The following is a 19,219-nucleotide window of genomic DNA, read 5'->3' as shown; positions in this document are numbered from 1 at the left end:
AAACATGTGACGCTTTTTCAAAAAACATGTTGTGAATCTTTTTTCCTAGTTTTGACTCCAGATTATGAACGACAGTCCTTCATTTTCATAAAACTTAAATCCCTAACCCACTTTCAAATTTGTACATTCCTGAAACCCACGTCCGTCCTGGAAAAAAAAATACGCTACCGGTAGAATGGAGTGGCAATGTACCATTTCACAACCTAATGTGCCTATTGTGGGCAATTAGTGTTTTTCTAATTATCCGTCAATATATGATTTTTTCAGAAAGAGTTAACAGACTGTACACTGATAGGAGGATAGATAAATAAAACGGAGTGGTTGGTCACGTAAGCCTGGTATGAGCTAAATACTAGCAAATATACCTGTAATAGATGTGTTGTTTGAAAAGGGTCTTTAGAATATCCTCCTTGTTTGCCATTCACATGCTGTATATAGCAGGGCATCCGTTGTTGGCAGCCCAGTCACCAACCATAGTTATGGTGTCTTCCAGCAAGGCTTCTGATGGAGAGTTTTCTATCTGCAATGCCAATAAACATGACTCTTCAGTTAACCTTGTTGGTATTTAAGTTTATACAATTCAGCAAAAAACTAGTATTGGACTGAAGGTGTGTAGTGATGATTAAATATAGGGCGATCTCTTTAAAGTGAAAAACTAAAAATGTAGAGGTCCCAAGATAATTTCTACATTATTATTGAACATATCCACATACATAGGTGAGACAATCAAAGCATGTTAGACCATCCGGCCTATGACACTGATTACAAAGAATCTGTAACCGTACAGGTGATTGGGATGAATGCAGACGATCAATTTGATGAGCAATTGTTCACGGATAGAGTGATAGACGCCGCACTGTAACAATAGCTCACACCAGCAAAAACCACATCGGTTGTACCATAGAATTAGCCTAGTACCACACGGCAATTCTTATGGGGGAGATATCAATTTTGGACTATTTGAGGGGCTCTTTTCGGTATTTCCAGTGCAATTTGTTTTCCATGCAACGATCATTGCTTACAACTTTCACAAAGATCCCCAAATGTGTTCTGCTGAACATAGGAGGGAATTTCCCCTCCCCACTTTCAGACCCCACACCCATTACAAAAGCTCACACCAGCATGCTGGTATGAGCTAAAAATTAGATAAACACAAATACCCTATATGATTACAAGATGATTCTTACACTGATTCTAACCCATTACAACGAAGAGCCCATTCAGCTATTACCTTCTGCAAGTGACCCATCACAACTGGATCAGTAACATCTTCAGTGGAGAATTCCTCACTTGGTTTATTGTCACACATCATAGAATAGAGCCAGGGGTGTAGCATAGGGAAACCAGGACCGCCATGACGAATACTCCATGCAATTATTTCACCAGCAAGTCCATAAAGGCCCTTTTGTAAAACAACAAATATCATGGGTGAAGTATAGCTTGCCAGTCTTGCCCTCAAAGATTCCCAGATGTGATAATTGCTGTGTGGCTATCCTGATGAGAGATAATGTATCATTATTTCACAATTGATTGAATGCAGGACCAAGTATGAACACAAACTGAAAAGTGTGTGTGTGGGGGGGGGGGGTGTTGGTGAGGATGAAAACCCAAAATTTCAGCGGGTTACTTTAAGCCTGTTTTATTGCCCAATTCCAAATTTCAAGTAAACACTGCTGAGAAATGTGACTATGAGATTCCTATTGTTTAACCCCCCATTGACTGCAAATAACTTTTGATCTCTTATATTTGCACAAATCATGTTCAATTTCACTCAGCTCACTGACAATTCTTTTTAGAATATAGAAATTATAGAATATAGAAAAACAACAAGGTTGTGATTCATTGCCATGTAAAAGCAAAATAGGTGTCAATATTAAAGTTCTGTCAGGTTGCCACAACTTGGGCTTGCTGGTTTCAAAGTTTCCAACATTTTACCCCTATTACAATCAAATGACTTGTAACATGTAGCAGAATCAGTAGGTTCATTTCCACACTGATAAGTTATGGTGGTTACAAGGCTTTCAGTTTTTGACCCCTCTCAAATGACCTTTAGGGATCTTGTACTTATTATGGGGATTGGGGAACCTACACACCAAGTTTGAACTCATTCCACCAAGGCATTGTCCATGTATGGTGCTTGCATGGAGCCAGGGGTCGCGTTTTTGTGCGTCTGTTCGTCCAGGACGCACTGATGACGCTGTGGACGCGTGAAAAAAAAATAGCCTCTTCTCAGTGCGTCCATAGTTATTATACTACCCCTGGTTAGGCAGCACCGCGAGCAACAATGCAGCGCGTACGGGCGCCTGTCAGCTATGTTGAACTGTGCAAAAAGTGTGTCACGTGACCTTGACCGTGCACACAATCGATGTTAGCTGGTTCAGCTGCCGAACTTTTACTGATTAAATACACTAGCACTATCTACGGAAGACGAAGAGATGGCTTCATCGAACGATGTTCTCTTTCTATTTGGGCATGATATGAACCTAGTCTTAGATTTAATAGAATCAGATCAAAATATTCAGAGCGGGTTTCAAGAAGCTCGTAAACTAAACGAAAAAAAGTTGATGAAGGATCTCTGGTGACAGCACTGAATCGTGGTGGTTTATGGTCGGTTAAAGCATGTGTCTATGGGATACTGGTTGTTGGTGAAAAAAATTTCAGGCTTTGTACTCCAACAGGAATGCATCGAATTGATACCGAATCCATTCTGAATAAAACTATTACACATGAAACTGTTTTAAGCAACTTCAATACTTTATGCATTGACTGCGACCTCAACATAGAAGATGAACTCTCAAAATGCATTTTGCATAGTATTTTATATTTTAGAGTTACAGCTTTTTCATTCACTCGTGACTTTGTGCAGAAATATAAAAGGAGGCAGCAAATGTCCAAAAAGAAGGGTTTGAGAAGGGAACTGAAAAGATCTAGTGATGCTCCAAAAGATTAGGAGACCTACAGCAATGTGCTTGTAACATGTGACTGCTACAGTACTATTCAAATCATTTTATAGAAACTTAGGTCAATTATTTTGTAGTCGAACTACTCCAGTATAAGTATAAAAACTACAAAAAAAATACTGTAATAAAAGTTAAGGGCCATGGAGATGTCTTTGTATATCATGTTTTGGTTTTATTGACAAAAACAGATATTATTAAAATTCATGAAATAATGCCTCAACTCAGAAAAGGAGCTTAAGCACAAAGGCCTTAATATAGGTAATTTGAGTTTTATTCATTATTTTGAAAGAGTAAGCACATTGAAATTTTTTGAAGATACACCAGTAACTTTTTGAATGACCTTTATCACCTTTTGTTTTTTGTTTGTTTATATTTCCTTTGCAATAGAAAGTCATTTGCTGTTAAGCTAGTTATTAATAAGCTCTTACAAATACATCACATTATCTTCTGATGGACCTTTCAGATAACTGTTCAAAAGAAAACAACTTATGCAAAGAATCAGAGTTGAGTACAATAGCTGGAAAGGGAGGGGATTTTGAAAGCATTTGAAACAAACAAACAATGCTGATGTTACTCAATCATTTTTAACTTTGGTTAACATGTTCATGGTAAAGGATGGCTGACAAGGAGCGACTAGCAGTATGGGGTCTTCCTTAAGCACAACGTAACAAACTTGGCACCCCTGTTTTCAATACCATTGATCATTAGTCTTGCACCCTCTGAAGTCAAGGTCTAGATATATGCCACTGCTAACAATCCTCATCCCTTTACCATTGTATACTTTAGACTGTGAAGAAATAAGTTTCAATACGAAGTACTTATAATTTTCTTATTTTATTTAAAGGGCAATTACAAAACATTTACATGCAGTATCACAATAAAAATGTTTTCATCATAATTCTGTTCTTGAATGTAGTTTCCATATATACCATTGTTAATGAAACTTAAGGCACTGTCCTTTACTGAAATTCTTAGCTCTGAAAAGCAAGCAGCAATATTAACTTCAGCACATAAAATCTTTCCAAACAAGATCACACAAGTGGGCAAATCATGGAGTTAAAATCTCATAGCCCGCTAGTATGGATGTCATACTACTGAAATGGGGGTTGGAATAAGTACAGTAAGCTGTGATATTGGCTGTCCTAGCCGTGGAACATAATTTTTAAATGTATATGCCTTGATCTTCACTATAGTGTTTCCTATAAAACAAATAGTTGGCTTCAATTGGTATTTGAGGCATACTAAGCTGAAAGGTTTCCCCTCAATAAATCAGTAGTGACAGTTTGCCATAAGCATTCTGCCCTTTTATCCTAAGCATATTCTGATCATTCATCATAAACATGCTTAAAAGAGTACTCTCTTATACTGTCTTTTCGGCACTTGCTCATCCACAACATTCTCCCATGTGACCTCTTGTGATCATAACGACGTGTATTGCAAGAAATTGTCCTTTGAATCCTAATAGAATTATCATTATACCCAAAAACGCACAAATCAGGGTTATCATTTCTCCTCCCAAGCTGGCGTTGAACTCCAAAATATTCCTCCAAAGGGTCCCGACAGAAGCGCTCTGCAAATACAAATTCCATGCCCTCTGTAAGAAGGAACTTGGTGGCCTTTATCAAAGAATATGTTGTTATTTGAAATCCTTCCAATGTTTGTCTGGAAATAAACATACCACTTTGTTCAGCTTTTGTAAAATTCCCAGGAAGGAAATGTTTCTGACAGGTATACACACTCTTCTAATTTGCTCCTTGAAAGCCTCGGCTTTTGGTGATTTCATTCAGCCATGCAGAACACGCCATTTCTTGTATTCCTCATCTTTTGCAGCTGGAAGCTTAAATATTCCAATCCCTTTTGATCTCCTACTTGTCCCACAACCAACGATTGCACAGTTATCACCCGGCATCTTTGACAGGAAAGAAAGACAAATGTTACAAAAATGTTTGAAGACATGTTAAAATATAGGCCAACGTACTTTAAATTGACAATATTACTATAAGGTACAAAACATATACCTTCTTCATAATAAACAAAAACTGGAAGGAAACTTCCAATACAGTATATTATCTAATAAAAAAATAACATAACAAATAGGACATGCATGGTTAGGAGCTAACTTTGTTCATCTTTGTAATAATTACAATTCTTAAATGTCCAGAACTGACTGAGCATGTTACTGGTAGGTTTATACGTACACACCTTTTTCTTTTTGGTGGGGTGAGGGGGGGGGGAGACCTAGGTTACTAAATCATATTAGCCTGCCATACATTACCATGACCCATATTTCCTAAGTTTCTACTGTACTCTACTCATTCATTGAATATTTAAGTATTCTTTAATCAGGTGGGCATTACTGGTAAACCGAAAGAAAAGGCTGTGAGAACTTGTGCAAGCACAGTAGGCTTTACACAGTCACTGAGTCAGTAACCAAAGTCCCTTGTGTAATCCAATGCAGTTCCCGCTCTGCTACAGCCTATACTATACCAGGTTTCCCCCAACGACAACGCTCAATCAATTACTGAATTTACATGACTTGTATGTTTAATTATTGACAAACACTTCACTGTTTTTACACAGTTAGCACTAATGAGTAACGTTAGGCCAAACATTACCTCATACTCCTACAGTGCAAATGCTAGTCTTGTACTTGTAGGCTGTGTTACTTTTAGTATATTCGTTTCGTTGTAGTGTTGTATTTTCCCTTAATGGGTATTATTTATTTATAGATTACGGCCTAATTTGTAGGCTGTATCGTTTCGTTGTAGGCAGTACAATAGTACAAGTTGTAGGCCAGACTACGGGCTACTGTATAGTGTTGTATCTCGCCAAAGGGGTACATTATACCTTACATTCACTTACTAGGCCTATTGTATTTGTAGCTCATACTACAGCCTACAGGGCTTGCTACCATTAGTGTCTTTTTTTACGTCTATGCCTATTTTTCCTACAAGTCTTAGTCCATCCATAAATTGATCGTTAAACCATCGTGGCAGAGGATGAGTTGGTACGGCCCTAAATAGTCAACGTACATTTTTATTCGACGAAACAGCCTCTATACTGCGTTCTTCGTAGAATTACAGATAGTAACTACTGTATGGTAGCATCAATACACAGTTATCGCAGACTTCGCTAGGCTAGCTGCTCGGCTCAGCGCTTGTGCACGGTCAATGTCACGTGACTGCAAAAACTGAGACTTCCAACATATTCTGCAGAACCGCGTTGCTGCCTAACCAGGGGTAGTATAATAACTATGGTGCGTCCGAGTATTTTGAAATTTCCTATACTGCCGGAAAAAGTGCATATCTCCGTTTTGGTCCCCATTTTTGTTTACGCCTCCTCTCATATTGTAGATGTTAATTTTTTGGCATGACATCTCCGAATTTGGAAAGAGCCCTCAGTGGGTGAAAATCGGCCCAAGCCCTCTTCCACGGGGGCTTTTTTTTTTCTGAAAAAAATTGAAAAGAGCCCCCGTTAGACAGAAATTAAATGTTACCCTGGAACGACTTTCATTGAACTTCCGCTTACTGGCCTACTGGGTTAGTGAATAGTAGCCTCTCATCGTTGGGAAAATGGCAAATTGACTGTTGAACTCGGACCCCTTAATATTAGTCCTGGATATTAGTCCCTTAAAATCAGAGGTAGCAATTTTTAAGGTGTCCAAAAAATGAGTTCGGACCCACTAAATTTGGGGCTTGGCGCTACCCCTGCATGGAGCAACACCCACACATATAAACACACCATCATGAATGCATAGATTCTGCAAGGAATAAAAAATCACGCAACAGTACAGGTGTGAAAACTTGACAAAGTCTGATTTTCACACTTCAAGTGGTTCATGTGAAGTAGCCCATTTCATTTATTGACAGACAAATAGATAGACTTCTGCACATTGTCTTAATCTATTGGTATATAGCCAATTTAGTCTAACACAAGTTACTCACGTAAAAAACTCTCTTCTTGGACCTCCAAGGTCAACTGCCTCCTCCCCAGAAAAACAAATGACTGGATCCTTAAAAAATGAAAACCCTGCTTGGGAATTTATTGCATCTGCTGCACATTTGAGAATTTTCCTCCGCCTAACAACAACGTGGATTTTCTCCTCCTCTCGCAACAAATGATATTGCCCCAACTTCTCCTGCATCCTTGCTTCTAGAATGGTGTCATCACTGCAAATAAATTTAAAAGAATTCAACGGTAGAACATATTCTACAATAAGTGCTTTTTACGTGACCCGTCGAACGGGATACAAAACGTCACGGCCAAACGGCACTACCAAACCACCCCATTCCTACAAACGAAACTCAGGTCAAGCGAGCCAAAAGAAAAAAGTACATACGCCCACCGACCTGTACAGACAAAACGCCCAACCACCCACTGAAACATTCAAAAAACCACAAAAGGACGACCAGCACGCAGCGAAACAAAACAGCCTTACCCAGCATACCACCGTCCAAAAAAGGCAGCCCCAGATAAACGGCGAAAATCGCCTTCAACTTGAAGGCGAATGTCAGACTTCACCGCCTCCAGGGACCCCCTAAAAGCAATATCACAGCTATTCCTCCAAATAAGTTTTTTTAGAACAGAACAAACATAAATAATACGCTGCAACACAGCAACAGAACAAACTGGAGGATCTAATCCATATAAAACAAAGCCCTGTCCTACCGACCAGGAACGGTCGGTCCAGGACTGAAACCACTCCCACAAGTTCAAAACAAAGGGGCAATGCCCAAAAAACATGGGCAGTACTTTCTAAGCTGTCACAGCCGGTCCTCGGGCACAGTCCATCACCCAATCGCCAGTGATACCTTTTCAGATTGGTCACCAAGGCACCGTGTGCAATTCTCCACGCAAGATCACGGAGCCTGCAACCATTCAGCCTTGAATGCACCGAACGCCATACTTCGACAGGATGACGTCCCTGTACAAAAATTGCATTCAAGGCCCTATTCCCGCAAAGAAACTGAGAACGAGGGCTGGCCGTGACAGGTCAACAGGGGGCAACTCAATAAGAGCAGAGCAAATGACACGCACCACTCTGCTTGGTGTGCTTCTATGCGGTTCTCTGTTGCTAAACAGCGCCGGAACCCATCGACGCAAGTGCAACCCACCCCAAAAACGTACAAAATATGAACAAGGCAACCCTGGGTCAGTTACCGCTACAAACAATTGCTTAAATAACAAACAAGTTAACTTACTTCCCAGATGAACCACCCCTAGTCCCCTCTTCTCCAGTTTTTGGTACAATACCGCCCTCTTGGCCAGCTCTGTACCACCAGACCATATGAATGAAAAAATCGCCCTCTCCAACCGCACCAGGACGCGACGCGGAATAGGGTACACCGCTCCCGGGTACCACAAGATGGGCGAAACGAAACGATTAATAACAGTGACTTTCCCCAAGATCGAAAGCCAGCGGGTGCCAAAGGTTTCGAGTCTGCTCTGAAATACCTCAGCCCTCTCGTTCCAGGTGACATCACAAGGTGCATCGTAGCCGAACCATATACCATTAATTTTGATATTCTGATCCGACCACGACGCACCGAATGGTAAATCTCTGTATCTCCAGCTACCAAGACGAAGGCCCTTTGTCTTTTCCGGATTCAACTTCGCCCCGGTAGCTCTCTCAAAAATAGATAGATCCTGCGAGAGTGCGCGAAAGGAGCCCAGACTCGAAACAATACATGTCACGTCATCTGCATATTGAGCGCATTTCACTTTGGCACCCCCTGGCACAACGAATGGAACAAGTTTGGAGTCCCTTTCCAAAAGACGAGAGAGGGACTCGCTAAACAAAACAAAGTAATGGAGACAGAGGGCACCCCTGGCGCACCCCCCTCTCTACGTTCAAAACCTCCGAACAAAACCCATTTACGATAACAGAACAAACTTTCTTCATACAAAACAGAAATCCATTTACGAAAAATTGGGTGCAACCGAAACGTCTCCAATACATTCATTAAAAAACCGCGATCCACCATGTCAAAGGCCTTCTGCTGGTCCAGAGACACCAATGCACATGGCAGATCACGCTCAATAACAAAGTCGGTCAAGTCGCGCATCGACCACAAGTTCTGCTGGATGCAATGACCCTTGACTGCACAAGTCTGGAGATCACCAACAAGATGCGGCATAGCCAGTGCAAGGCGGTTGCACAAAGCCTTAGCCAGCAACTTGTAGTCCACATTTAACAAGGTGATCGGACGCTTGTTATGGGGATCCAAGGGGTCCCCAGACTTTGGCAGCAAAGTAATCATGCCCAGACGTTGACTTTGGTTTAACAGTCCGTTTTGGAAGGCGTCTTCGAAGACGGCTCTGATGTCGGGTCCTATTATTGCCCAGAAGGTTCGGTAGAACTCCCTCGGGAGCCCGTCCGAACCCGGGGACTTGCCATTCTTCATCTTCGAAAGCGCCTTCCAAAGCTCAACAGTGGTTATTCCGCCCCCCAAAATATCATTGACATCGTGGGGAACGGTTTTTGAGATTCCCCTCAATAAATCAGACTGTGCCGACAAGTCGACATTGCCACGCGTAAACAAATTCGAATAATACTCTTTATATACGCGGACAATGCCGTGAGGGTCACTGACCACGGTCCCATCGGTAGCGCGCACAGACGGGACGCGTCTGTCACCCGCCGATGAGCTAACGGACTGGTAAAACCTCAGTGAAGGGCGCTCCTCGGCTTCCACCGCTTAGACACGGGCCCTGACGCGGGCACCGTGGTACTTTTCATCGAGATATGTCTGCAAAGCGATGACTGCCGAAGGGTCGCCAAACTTCACCTCCGCGCACAGCTTCGAGAATTTTTCTCTTCGACGCCGTGCGCGGGTCACGCAATACTGAATTGCGTAGCGTTTGATGCGCAACTTGATATTATCCCGCCACTGGGATGTAGAAGCAATGGCCGGCTTCAATGTTTGCCATCCTTTGTACCTGGTCTCGAAACCCTGGCGGAATTCTGCCTCGCCAAGAATCCGACAGTTAGCTTCCATAGGCCCCGCCCGATCGGGAAAATGGAAGGCAAAACAAAACGCGCTACCACAGTGTCATGGTCAGAGAGCGGACAGCTGAGCGTCTCGCAACCCGAAAATTTAAAACTTACGGGCGCATACACTCGATCTATCCTGGAGGCATCTTCTCCGTTAGGCCTCACCCACGTATACACCGTACTACACGGGTGCATATGCCTCCAGACATCGGCTAAAAGGTGTGCCGAAGTGAATCTGTCCAATTCTGTGATCCCAGCGTCGGGACTAGCAGACACAGAAGACCCGAGTCTGTCAAGACCCGAGTCTGGGACACAGTTAAAGTCTCCGACCATGACACATGGAGCACTACCAGGAACAAAGGAAGGCAGCGTGTTAAAAAAATCTCGTCTAGCAGAAGGCCGATTGGGAGCATACACATTGCAAAGGGAGATGTTACCCTGTGGATACTTGAAAAGAATGCAAACCAATCGGCCCTCGTGATCCGTCTCCACCCTAGTGGCACAACCCGCCTGACGAGGTGACAGGAGGATGACAGTGTCACAGGATGAAGACGAACCAAACGAAGCATGCAGCCCACCACCCCACTCATAAGCCCATAGAGGGACATCTTCTTCCAAAATATGTGTTTCTTGTAGGCAAACGCAGTCGACTTCCATTGAAATACAATATTGGAAAATGCGCTTGCGATGATCCCTCATGCCATTGACGTTCAAGGTGGCAACTGAAAATGTATGGGCCATGAGAAGGCAATGGGGCAAAACTACGCCGACGTCGATTCTGTAAGCTTCAAGCGCGCTCTAGACGACATATCGTCGTCCGAGTCGTCACTTGAGGCCGACCTTTTTAGTGAGGGTTCCCCCATCTCGTCGTACCAGCTCGTCCCAGTGGCACGTTTCGGCTCGACGATCACCGAGCCTCCGGAGTCGCTGTCAGACATAGCCTCCGGGGACCCGACGACCGAGTCGTCGTCAGACAGTCTCCGGATCTGGCGATACCGGCGGCGGACTGGGTACGGGACTGGAAGGGTTGATGGGGGAAGCTGGTGGAGACCCCGTGTCCGCTTCGCTGTGTGGTGGAGACGGTGCGGGCACGGGGTTGATGGGGGAAGCTGGTGGAGACTTTCTCGGTGCGGGCACGGGGTTTGGGTCTGCAACTACGGGGGAGGGTGTACCAGGTGCGGAGAGTGAATCCTCACCCGTTTCCCCCTCCTTGAGTGGAGCTTCCTCCGGGACAGTAGGTGCGCCAGAACTTGGCGCCTTTGCTTGACCCCCACTCTTTGTCATAAAGACATAAGAGGAGGGACAAGCGCGAAAGACATGTCCCTCCTTCCCACAGAGTGAGCACACTACTTCGCTTGGGCAAGCAGAGGTATCATGCCCAAGACGAAGGCAGCGCCCAGACTTTTTATTTGGGCAGCCCTTGGCTTCGTGCCCGGTCTCCCCACACCTGAAGCAGGTACGGGGCTGACCGGGGTAACGCACGTGAGCTTTATGCCCGGCAATAAAAAGGAAGGAGGGAATGTCCTGCTTGAGGTCGATCCGAACCTGTCGGTGCCCATTCAACACCCCAGGGGCCTGTGCGTAGGAGCACATTTTAATAGCCTTCACAGCCCCGAACCGACCTAAAACAGTTGCGACGGTTACATCTCTAAGTCCGACGTCTCTATGTTCCGACAATTTTTTTCTGACTCAATTTTTTTTGGAGCAAAATTTTTGACCAGCTTGTTTTAGTACCAACTTTTTTCGGACCCAAATTTGTTTTGACCAAACTGACTTTGGTCCCAAAAAAATTGAGTACAAACAATTAAATTTCGGGTCACAAGCAATTTTTGGTCAGAAACACTATTTGGGTCATAACAAACTTTGGGCCCTTTTTTTTTCGTGAAAATTTTTTTGTGCGCCCCAAAAATTGTCTCCCCCAAAAAAGGTAGGTCAGAAAAAATGTTGGTCCAAAAAAATTTAGCCCCCCCAAAAAAATATTGGGTCCCAAAAAAATTTGGGGCCCAAAAAATTAAGTCCCCCAAAAAATTTTGGTCAAAAAAAAGTTTCCAAACAAATTGTCGGAACATAGAGACGTCGGAACATAGAGACGTCGGAACATAGAGACGTCGGAACATAGAGACGTCGGAACATAGAGACGTCGGAACATAGAGACGTCGGAACATAGAGACGTCGGAACATAGAGACGTCGGAACATAGAGACGTCGGAACATAGAGACGTCGGAACATAGAGACGTCGGAACATAGAGACGTCGGAACATAGAGACGTCGGAACATAGAGACGTCGGAACATAGAGACGTCGGAACATAGAGACGTCGGAACATAGAGACGTCGGAACATAGAGATGTCACCGTTGCGACAAGTTCTTGACGCACCTCTAATCCTACGTGGATGACAGTTACCCATACGGAACGTTCGTATGGAGTAACTGTCAAACCTTCAACCCCACTCAGCAACGTGACACCCTTCTGCCGGGTCACGTCACTGGTAAAACGTAGATCATACGTATTACGACCCTGGAGAGCTTGTAAAGCATCAACCTCTCCAGGCACAACAACACCCTTACTCTTTAAAATATTAAAAACTTGCACCGGTTGAACCGCTTGTTCACCGGTGAAGGTCAACTTAACAATTTTCGAATCACGGCGCGATGCCATGATACCGAAGGTGGCTAGGCCACAGAGGAGTAAGAAAAACAAACTAAAGACAGGTTTCAACTTAAAACGATATACGATAACTATATACGACAAACGCACACACCCGCCTGGCGGGAAGTATAGCACAGTACAGTAAGGTAAGAAAGTAGCTGTATCAGATGGAGAGCGAGAGCGAAAAACACGTCTGCACTCCACGAAAAGCAACTGCCAACCTACAATAAGTACCAGTGCTGAAGGACTCTAGTCCGGACTCGGTCTAGAGTCCTTTTTTTAGTTATAGTCGCATTGGCTATACTCGCATTGGCTCTTAGAGATTACCATATAATTTACCGATTGTTATCTATGTCCTTCAAGCTGTCTTCTATAACATGCTGTAATTCATCATCACTTGAATCATCCGGCTCAAGCAGATCGATATAATCAGCGACATACCTGTAGAAAACAAGAGAATGAAGACAATTTGTGATTCCTTGTTGCTGAGATTCATCCTACTTTCCCTCACTGTGAGAGTCTGATCATGAGCTCCTGTCACATACACGTACCGACAAATACGCATTCGTGATTACATATATTCCTTCGCCCATCGCCAGTGAGTCAAAAATGTTTTCACTCATTTTGTGGCTACCACATAAACATGACTGGCAGAAGAACATTACAATTATTCTGATAATATGTCAAATTGCTTGCAAGAACAAATAAGGAGGTTGTCTTTGTTGTGTTGATCTCGCTGGTGCTGATGAACCTGCCAAAGCACTACTGTCTCTGCTGTGAGAAGATGATTAACACAAAATAATATCAACACATAATTAGAAGTGACTTTCACAAACGACTACATCAAATCAATATGGGGTTTACCACTTGTCACTACGCCAACAACTACTATGTTAGATATTTCACCCATGGATATTAATTAGATGAAAAGTTTATATATTGCAAGCATATGTACCACGTTCAAATGATTCAAATTTTTTTCAACTGATTCCAAGCAGAATCATGCACTAAGGGGAACTGAAGGCTGAATTTTGGAACATATATATTGTAGAGCAATGAAATACAAGTGTACTTTACCGAAAACCGCATTCAAAAGTCTTGCTTAGTTTTTCATTTTTAAAGTTGAAGCAAGTCTATGATGTCACACAGGTACTACAAGTTGCTTTGGTTTATGTATTTCTTTATAACCCTGAATTTTGTAAGAAAAAATAGATTGTATAGCAATTAATAAATACAAGTATTTTAGTGAAAACCGCATTCAAAAATCTTGTTGGTTCCTTGCTAAAAGCAAAGGAACCTATGTATTCAGGTTGGCGTGTGTGTGTGTGTGTATGTGTGACGCTTTAGCTTGTATGCACGATAACTCAACAAGGGATTGACTGATCATGGTGGGTGGGTGGCCCATAGTGAGTAGATGAACCCTATTGTTTTTGGTGCCCACAAAGGTCACCAAAGGTCAGTTATGGTTCAAAAACCCAAAATACTAAAACTGCAATAACTCCCAGTGCCAATGTGCGACAAGGTTGATGTTTTGGGACAAGTGAACTGGTTAGGGGAACATTTTGAAACTTAACGGTCATGTGATCTGAGGTCACCAAAGGTCAGTTAATGTTAAAAAAGTAGTATTTTTGCGATAACTTGAGAACGAATTGTCCGTTAGGGTTGGGAGTTGCTTCAATTTAATCCAATTGTCGACCCGCATCTGGGTGACCCTTGACCTCAATTTGACCTCTGGTGACCTTTTCATGTTTTGGGGGTTTTTACAGTTTCGATGCTATTTTCAGATGTCAAAGGTACCTTCTGATCATAAATGTCAATGGGTTGACCCCCGTGTGACCTTCGTGTGCGGAGTTTATACGAGGTCAAAAGTTAATTTTCAGACATTTAATGCAATAACTCTCAGTTCCAAGGTGTGACACGGTTGATATTTTGGGACAAGTTGCAAATGGTATAGGGGAATATTCTCAAACTTAACGGTCATGTGATCCGAGGTCACCAAAGGTCAATTAATGTTAAAAAAGTAGTATTTTTCCGATAACTTGAGAACGATTTGTCCGTTAGGGTTGGGAGTTGCTTCAATTTTATCCAATTGTCGACCCGCATCTGATCGACGGTCATGTGATCCGAGGTCACGAAAAATGTCAAAGGTACCTTCTGATCATAAATGTCAATAGGTTGACCCCCGTGTGACCTTCGTGTGCGAAGTTATACGAGGTCAAAGTTAAAAAATATTAATGAGGTCACGGGTGAAACGTGAAAAACTCCCAAGTTGCAATAACTTGGAATTTCGTCAAACTTGGTATGATGATATTGGTAGTCTCCACACACTGATGTGTGTTGCAATTGATATCATGCATGGGGGGGGGCTAGCATTATTTCGTTATGAAAAGTTTGTATGCACAAAAACTCAACAAAGGGAATGACCAATCATTACCATACTTGGTGAGTGGGTGGCCAATAGTAAGTAGATTAACCCTGTTGATTTTGGTGCTCATATCATGAATATTAATGAGGTCATTGGGGTCAAACGTGAAATACTCCAAATTGCAATTACTTGGCTACTATTACTAATGGGAATTTCGTCAAACTTGGTATGATGATAATGGTAGATAGTCTTCACACACTCATGTGTGTTGCAATTGATATCAGGGCTTAGCATTACTTTGGCAAGAAAAGTTTGTGGGCATAAATTACTGTTGTTGTATTAGGGCTTTGTTAGAAATTTCCCTATGAATGGAACTAATGAACAGCAGCAAGGAACCATGAAATGTTTTCATTCTGGTTTAGTTTTCTATTTAGGGTTTTTTTTTATTTCACAAGGAGACTTGAAGACTTGATTTTCGAATACGGTTTTCAGTAAAGTACTTGTATTTGATTGATTGCTCCACAATATCTGTCTCCGAAAGTTCATGCTTCAGTTCCCCTTTAATCATGGAAAAAAATCATGCTTACAGTTGCAGAGGTATTGAAGTTTTAATGAATTTATGTTAAGCCCAGCCTACTCATTATTATTCAGTATATCAGCATTGAAAACAATAGGGACCAGTTACTCACTATGGAGGACCTATACACCAAGCATGAGCTTATTCAAAGTTACACTTCCAGATTTCATGTTTAAGAGCTAACATTGCCAAAATCCTGCTTGGCTCTGCCCACTCATGAATATAACTGACGGCTATTTAATTATAGCGTTACAATGTGCCCATATACAGCTGTTACTATCACACCAAATTTGAACAAAATCAGGCTTACGGATGTTGAGATATCAAAGTTTGAAGATTACACTTTAAGTACCGACTACTCATTAATATGTGATACACGTTACAGCTGTTCTAGTTACTATAATGTTTCAAGCAAGTATGAATCTGATTCATGTTAGCTCTGTTAATAACTTATTGTGCCTACAAAAAATTGTGCAAGTTGACCTCATATGACATTTGACCTCAACCAAAATCAACTCCCTCTGGAAAACCTATCCTTAAGGTATGGACTATCATGTTTACAAGGTTTTCACTTTTCGACCTCTGTTGACCCCACATGACTGCATACATTCCTTTGCCTCAGGCAAGGAATCAATTACTTGATTTTTAAGGTAACACAAAGTCTTAGCTTACCTATTAGCAGGAACAAGAGATCTTTGTGGTCTTGATACCATTGGTGTCAATGAGGGACAAGGCAGATCAGTGTCATCACTGTTGTTTAAAGATAATTACAAGAAGTAGTATCAGTATATATAAATAGCACACATACATGCTATGGAGGATATATAAGCTTCTCTTGCAAAATCTCACAGTAACAAAAACATTTTTACAAGTCCAAGTGTTACCCATGATATATAGTACCAATATAGAGATAAAGAGCTTACATGTAGCTTACCTATCAACAGGAGCTGAAGTAGGCAGTCTCTGTGGTGCTGATATCACCGGTGTTGAGGGACCAGGCAGAGCACTGTCATCTCTGTTGTTTGAAGATAATTACAAGAAAGTAGTTATATGACTATCATACATAGATGAATGGATTATGCCAGGCATGAACACTATTACTATAGATAGGCTGTTTGCTGATATGATAGCATGCTAGAACGGGATGAGCCATTTGTGAGCACCCTGTATGTTGTTACCAGCACAGGCAGGCCCATTCAAGTGTGGCGGAATGAGCTTATATTGACAAAATTATGCTTAGCCCCGTCCACTCATGAATATTAAAGAGATGAAATTGTGCATACACTCTAAGAAAATATGGTTCCACAGAACCAAAACTGGTTCTTGGACTTGTCCCGTATGCAGAACCTTCAATGGTTCTTTCCGAGAACCCTTTTCATGATGGTTCTAATAAGAACCCTACGAAATGGTTCTCGAAAGAACCATAAAAGGTTCTTTCATTTTGTCCCGTATGCAGCAGAACCCCTAAGGTTCTATGAAGAACTTTTATGACTAAGGTTCTTTTCAGAACCCCTTTGAAATGGTTCTCACCAGAACCATGAAAGGTTCTTTCAATTCGTCGCCTAAGGTTCTATCTTTTCAAATATGGTTCCCAGGGGAACCCCTTTGAAATGGTTGTCACAAGTTCTTTGGAAGGTTCTTACTTTTTACTGTTCACAGAAGCCATGAAGACCAGATAATAGTATTAAGTTGCAGCTATTGTGATATGTGTACAATTTTGGCTTACAATAATGTCAGAGGTCTGATGATGTTCTGTCAACTTGCAAATAACTTTATTCACTTTAAAATTCAGCAAACCACGAAACAAACAAATCTTGTCAATTATCTATTGCATGAAATATCAATTAGATTCAAAATGCTGAAATACAATGAAAAGACTATGTAATTTGGTTTTTAGGGGGAAATTTGCCAGTTGGCAGGCAGTCCTGGAGGCGGTGAAGTCTGACATTCGCCTTCAAATTGAAGGCGATTTTCGCCGTTTATCTGGGGCTGCTTTTTTTGGACGCTGGTGTGCTGGGGAGGGGTTTTTCGTTTCGCTGCGTGCGGGTCGTCCTTTTCTAGTTTTTGGAATGTATGAGTGGGGGGGTTGGGCGTTTTGTCTCTGCAGGTCCGCGGGCGTATGTTTTTTTGGCTCGCTAGACCTGAGTTTCGTTTGTCAGAATGGGATGGTTCGGTAGTGCCGTTTGGCCGTGACGTTTTGTATCCCGCATGGCGGGTCACGTAAAAAGCACAACATTACTACATTTATGTCTCTATTGAAGGACGATTTCTTTGTCATTGGATTTATCGAAACCTGGCTTTACTGCAGATAAATCCCCCTAATACAAATCAATAACTATACGCTTGTAAAAAAAGCATTGTCCCAAAAGGAGAGGCGACAGTGTTTTAAATTTCAAACTCACGAACGATATATGCATTTTCAATTATTGAGTCATTGTTCATAGAGGTTGACATTGTTGTAACGTTACTTGTGAAATAGCGCCATCATAAATAACAGAGTCACAATATGGCTACCTCTCAATGACATCCAGGAATAATCAGGAATAATATCCAGGCCAATCGACAAATACGATGGATCAGTTGAAACCACCAAATAGCCTGAGCTTAGAAGGCAACATTTCAGCAAAGTGGAAGAAGTTTGCATGTGATAGGCGGCGTTTGTAAAATACTTTCGTCTCTAACTTTATGGTAACAAGTTTCACCATAGGACAGACCATGGGTCTTTGAGATGGCTCTATAGCTTCAAGTCCCCTCAGGGTCAAGTGGCCAGGTGGATCGAAGTATTAAATACTTATGATTTTGAGATAGAGACGAGACCTGGTAGGGTACACGGTAATGCCGATGCATTATCTAGAGTGGAATTTAGTTCACCTACTTTGAAGAACGAGGTAGTTGGTAATGGTCCCCCCCCCCTTAGGTGTAATCTCGTAACTGCCGATAGTAATTGGGTGGGTAATGTTGTAGTAAGGCCCAACTGCGACAGTATCAGAGCGTAACAGAGGTAGTTGGTAATGGTCCCCCCCCCCTTAGGTTTACGTAATCTCGTAACTGCCGATAGTAATTGGGTGGGTAATGTTGTAGTAAGGCCCAACTGCGACAGTATCAGAGCGTAACAGAGGTAGTTGGTAATGGTCCCCCCCCCCTTAGGTTTACGTAATCTCGTAACTGCCGATAGTAATTGGGTGGGTAATGTTGTAGTAAGGCCCAACTGCGACAGTATCAGAGCGATGACCCGGATATTGGGGTCATTTTGCACTGGAAGGAGGCTGGTGTTCCCCAGCCTGGATGGGAAAAGGTTAGCGGGATGAGTAGGGAAGTAAAAGCCTATTGGTATCAGTGGAATTTATTCCATGTTAGGGAAGGGGTACTCTACAGGTTATGGGTTTCAGACTCTGGTGAGCAGAATAGTTACTTATTGATGGTGCCCCAGAATTTGAGAGGTGATATACTTTACGAGCTACATAATTCCCCCACTGGTGGTCATTTGGGTCAAAACAAAACTAGGGCCAAAGTACGAGCAAGGTGTTATTGGTATTCTATGAGAAGGGACATCGAGACTGGTGTCGTAGATGTGAGTTATGTTCCCGTCGGAAACCCCCTACTCCTCGCAGTAAAGCCCCTATGGAAATAGTGAAGGCGGGAGAGCCAATGCAACGTGATGTTCTAGGTCCTTT

At 42.4% G+C, this 19,219-nt stretch overlaps 1 protein-coding gene across 1 annotated transcript; it reads right to left on the bottom strand.

The window, feature by feature from the left end:
- Positions 1-403: 403 nt before the first annotated feature.
- On the bottom strand, positions 404-16,291 carry LOC139954837 (uncharacterized). The gene is made up of 5 exons (XM_071954803.1): positions 16,218-16,291; positions 12,943-13,044; positions 6,905-7,129; positions 1,232-1,494; positions 404-520 (listed from the first exon to the last, which is right to left on the bottom strand). The coding sequence occupies exons 1-4, from the start codon at positions 16,256-16,258 to the stop codon at positions 1,380-1,382; spliced, it is 483 nt and encodes a 160-aa protein (XP_071810904.1). The 5' UTR covers positions 16,259-16,291; the 3' UTR covers positions 404-520; positions 1,232-1,379.
- Positions 16,292-19,219: the final 2,928 nt, after the last annotated feature.

This window comes from Apostichopus japonicus, chromosome 17 (assembly GCF_037975245.1).
Source record: "Apostichopus japonicus isolate 1M-3 chromosome 17, ASM3797524v1, whole genome shotgun sequence".
NCBI lineage: Eukaryota > Metazoa > Echinodermata > Holothuroidea > Aspidochirotida > Stichopodidae > Apostichopus > Apostichopus japonicus.
This window is presented reverse-complemented; position numbering and strand designations above follow the sequence as displayed.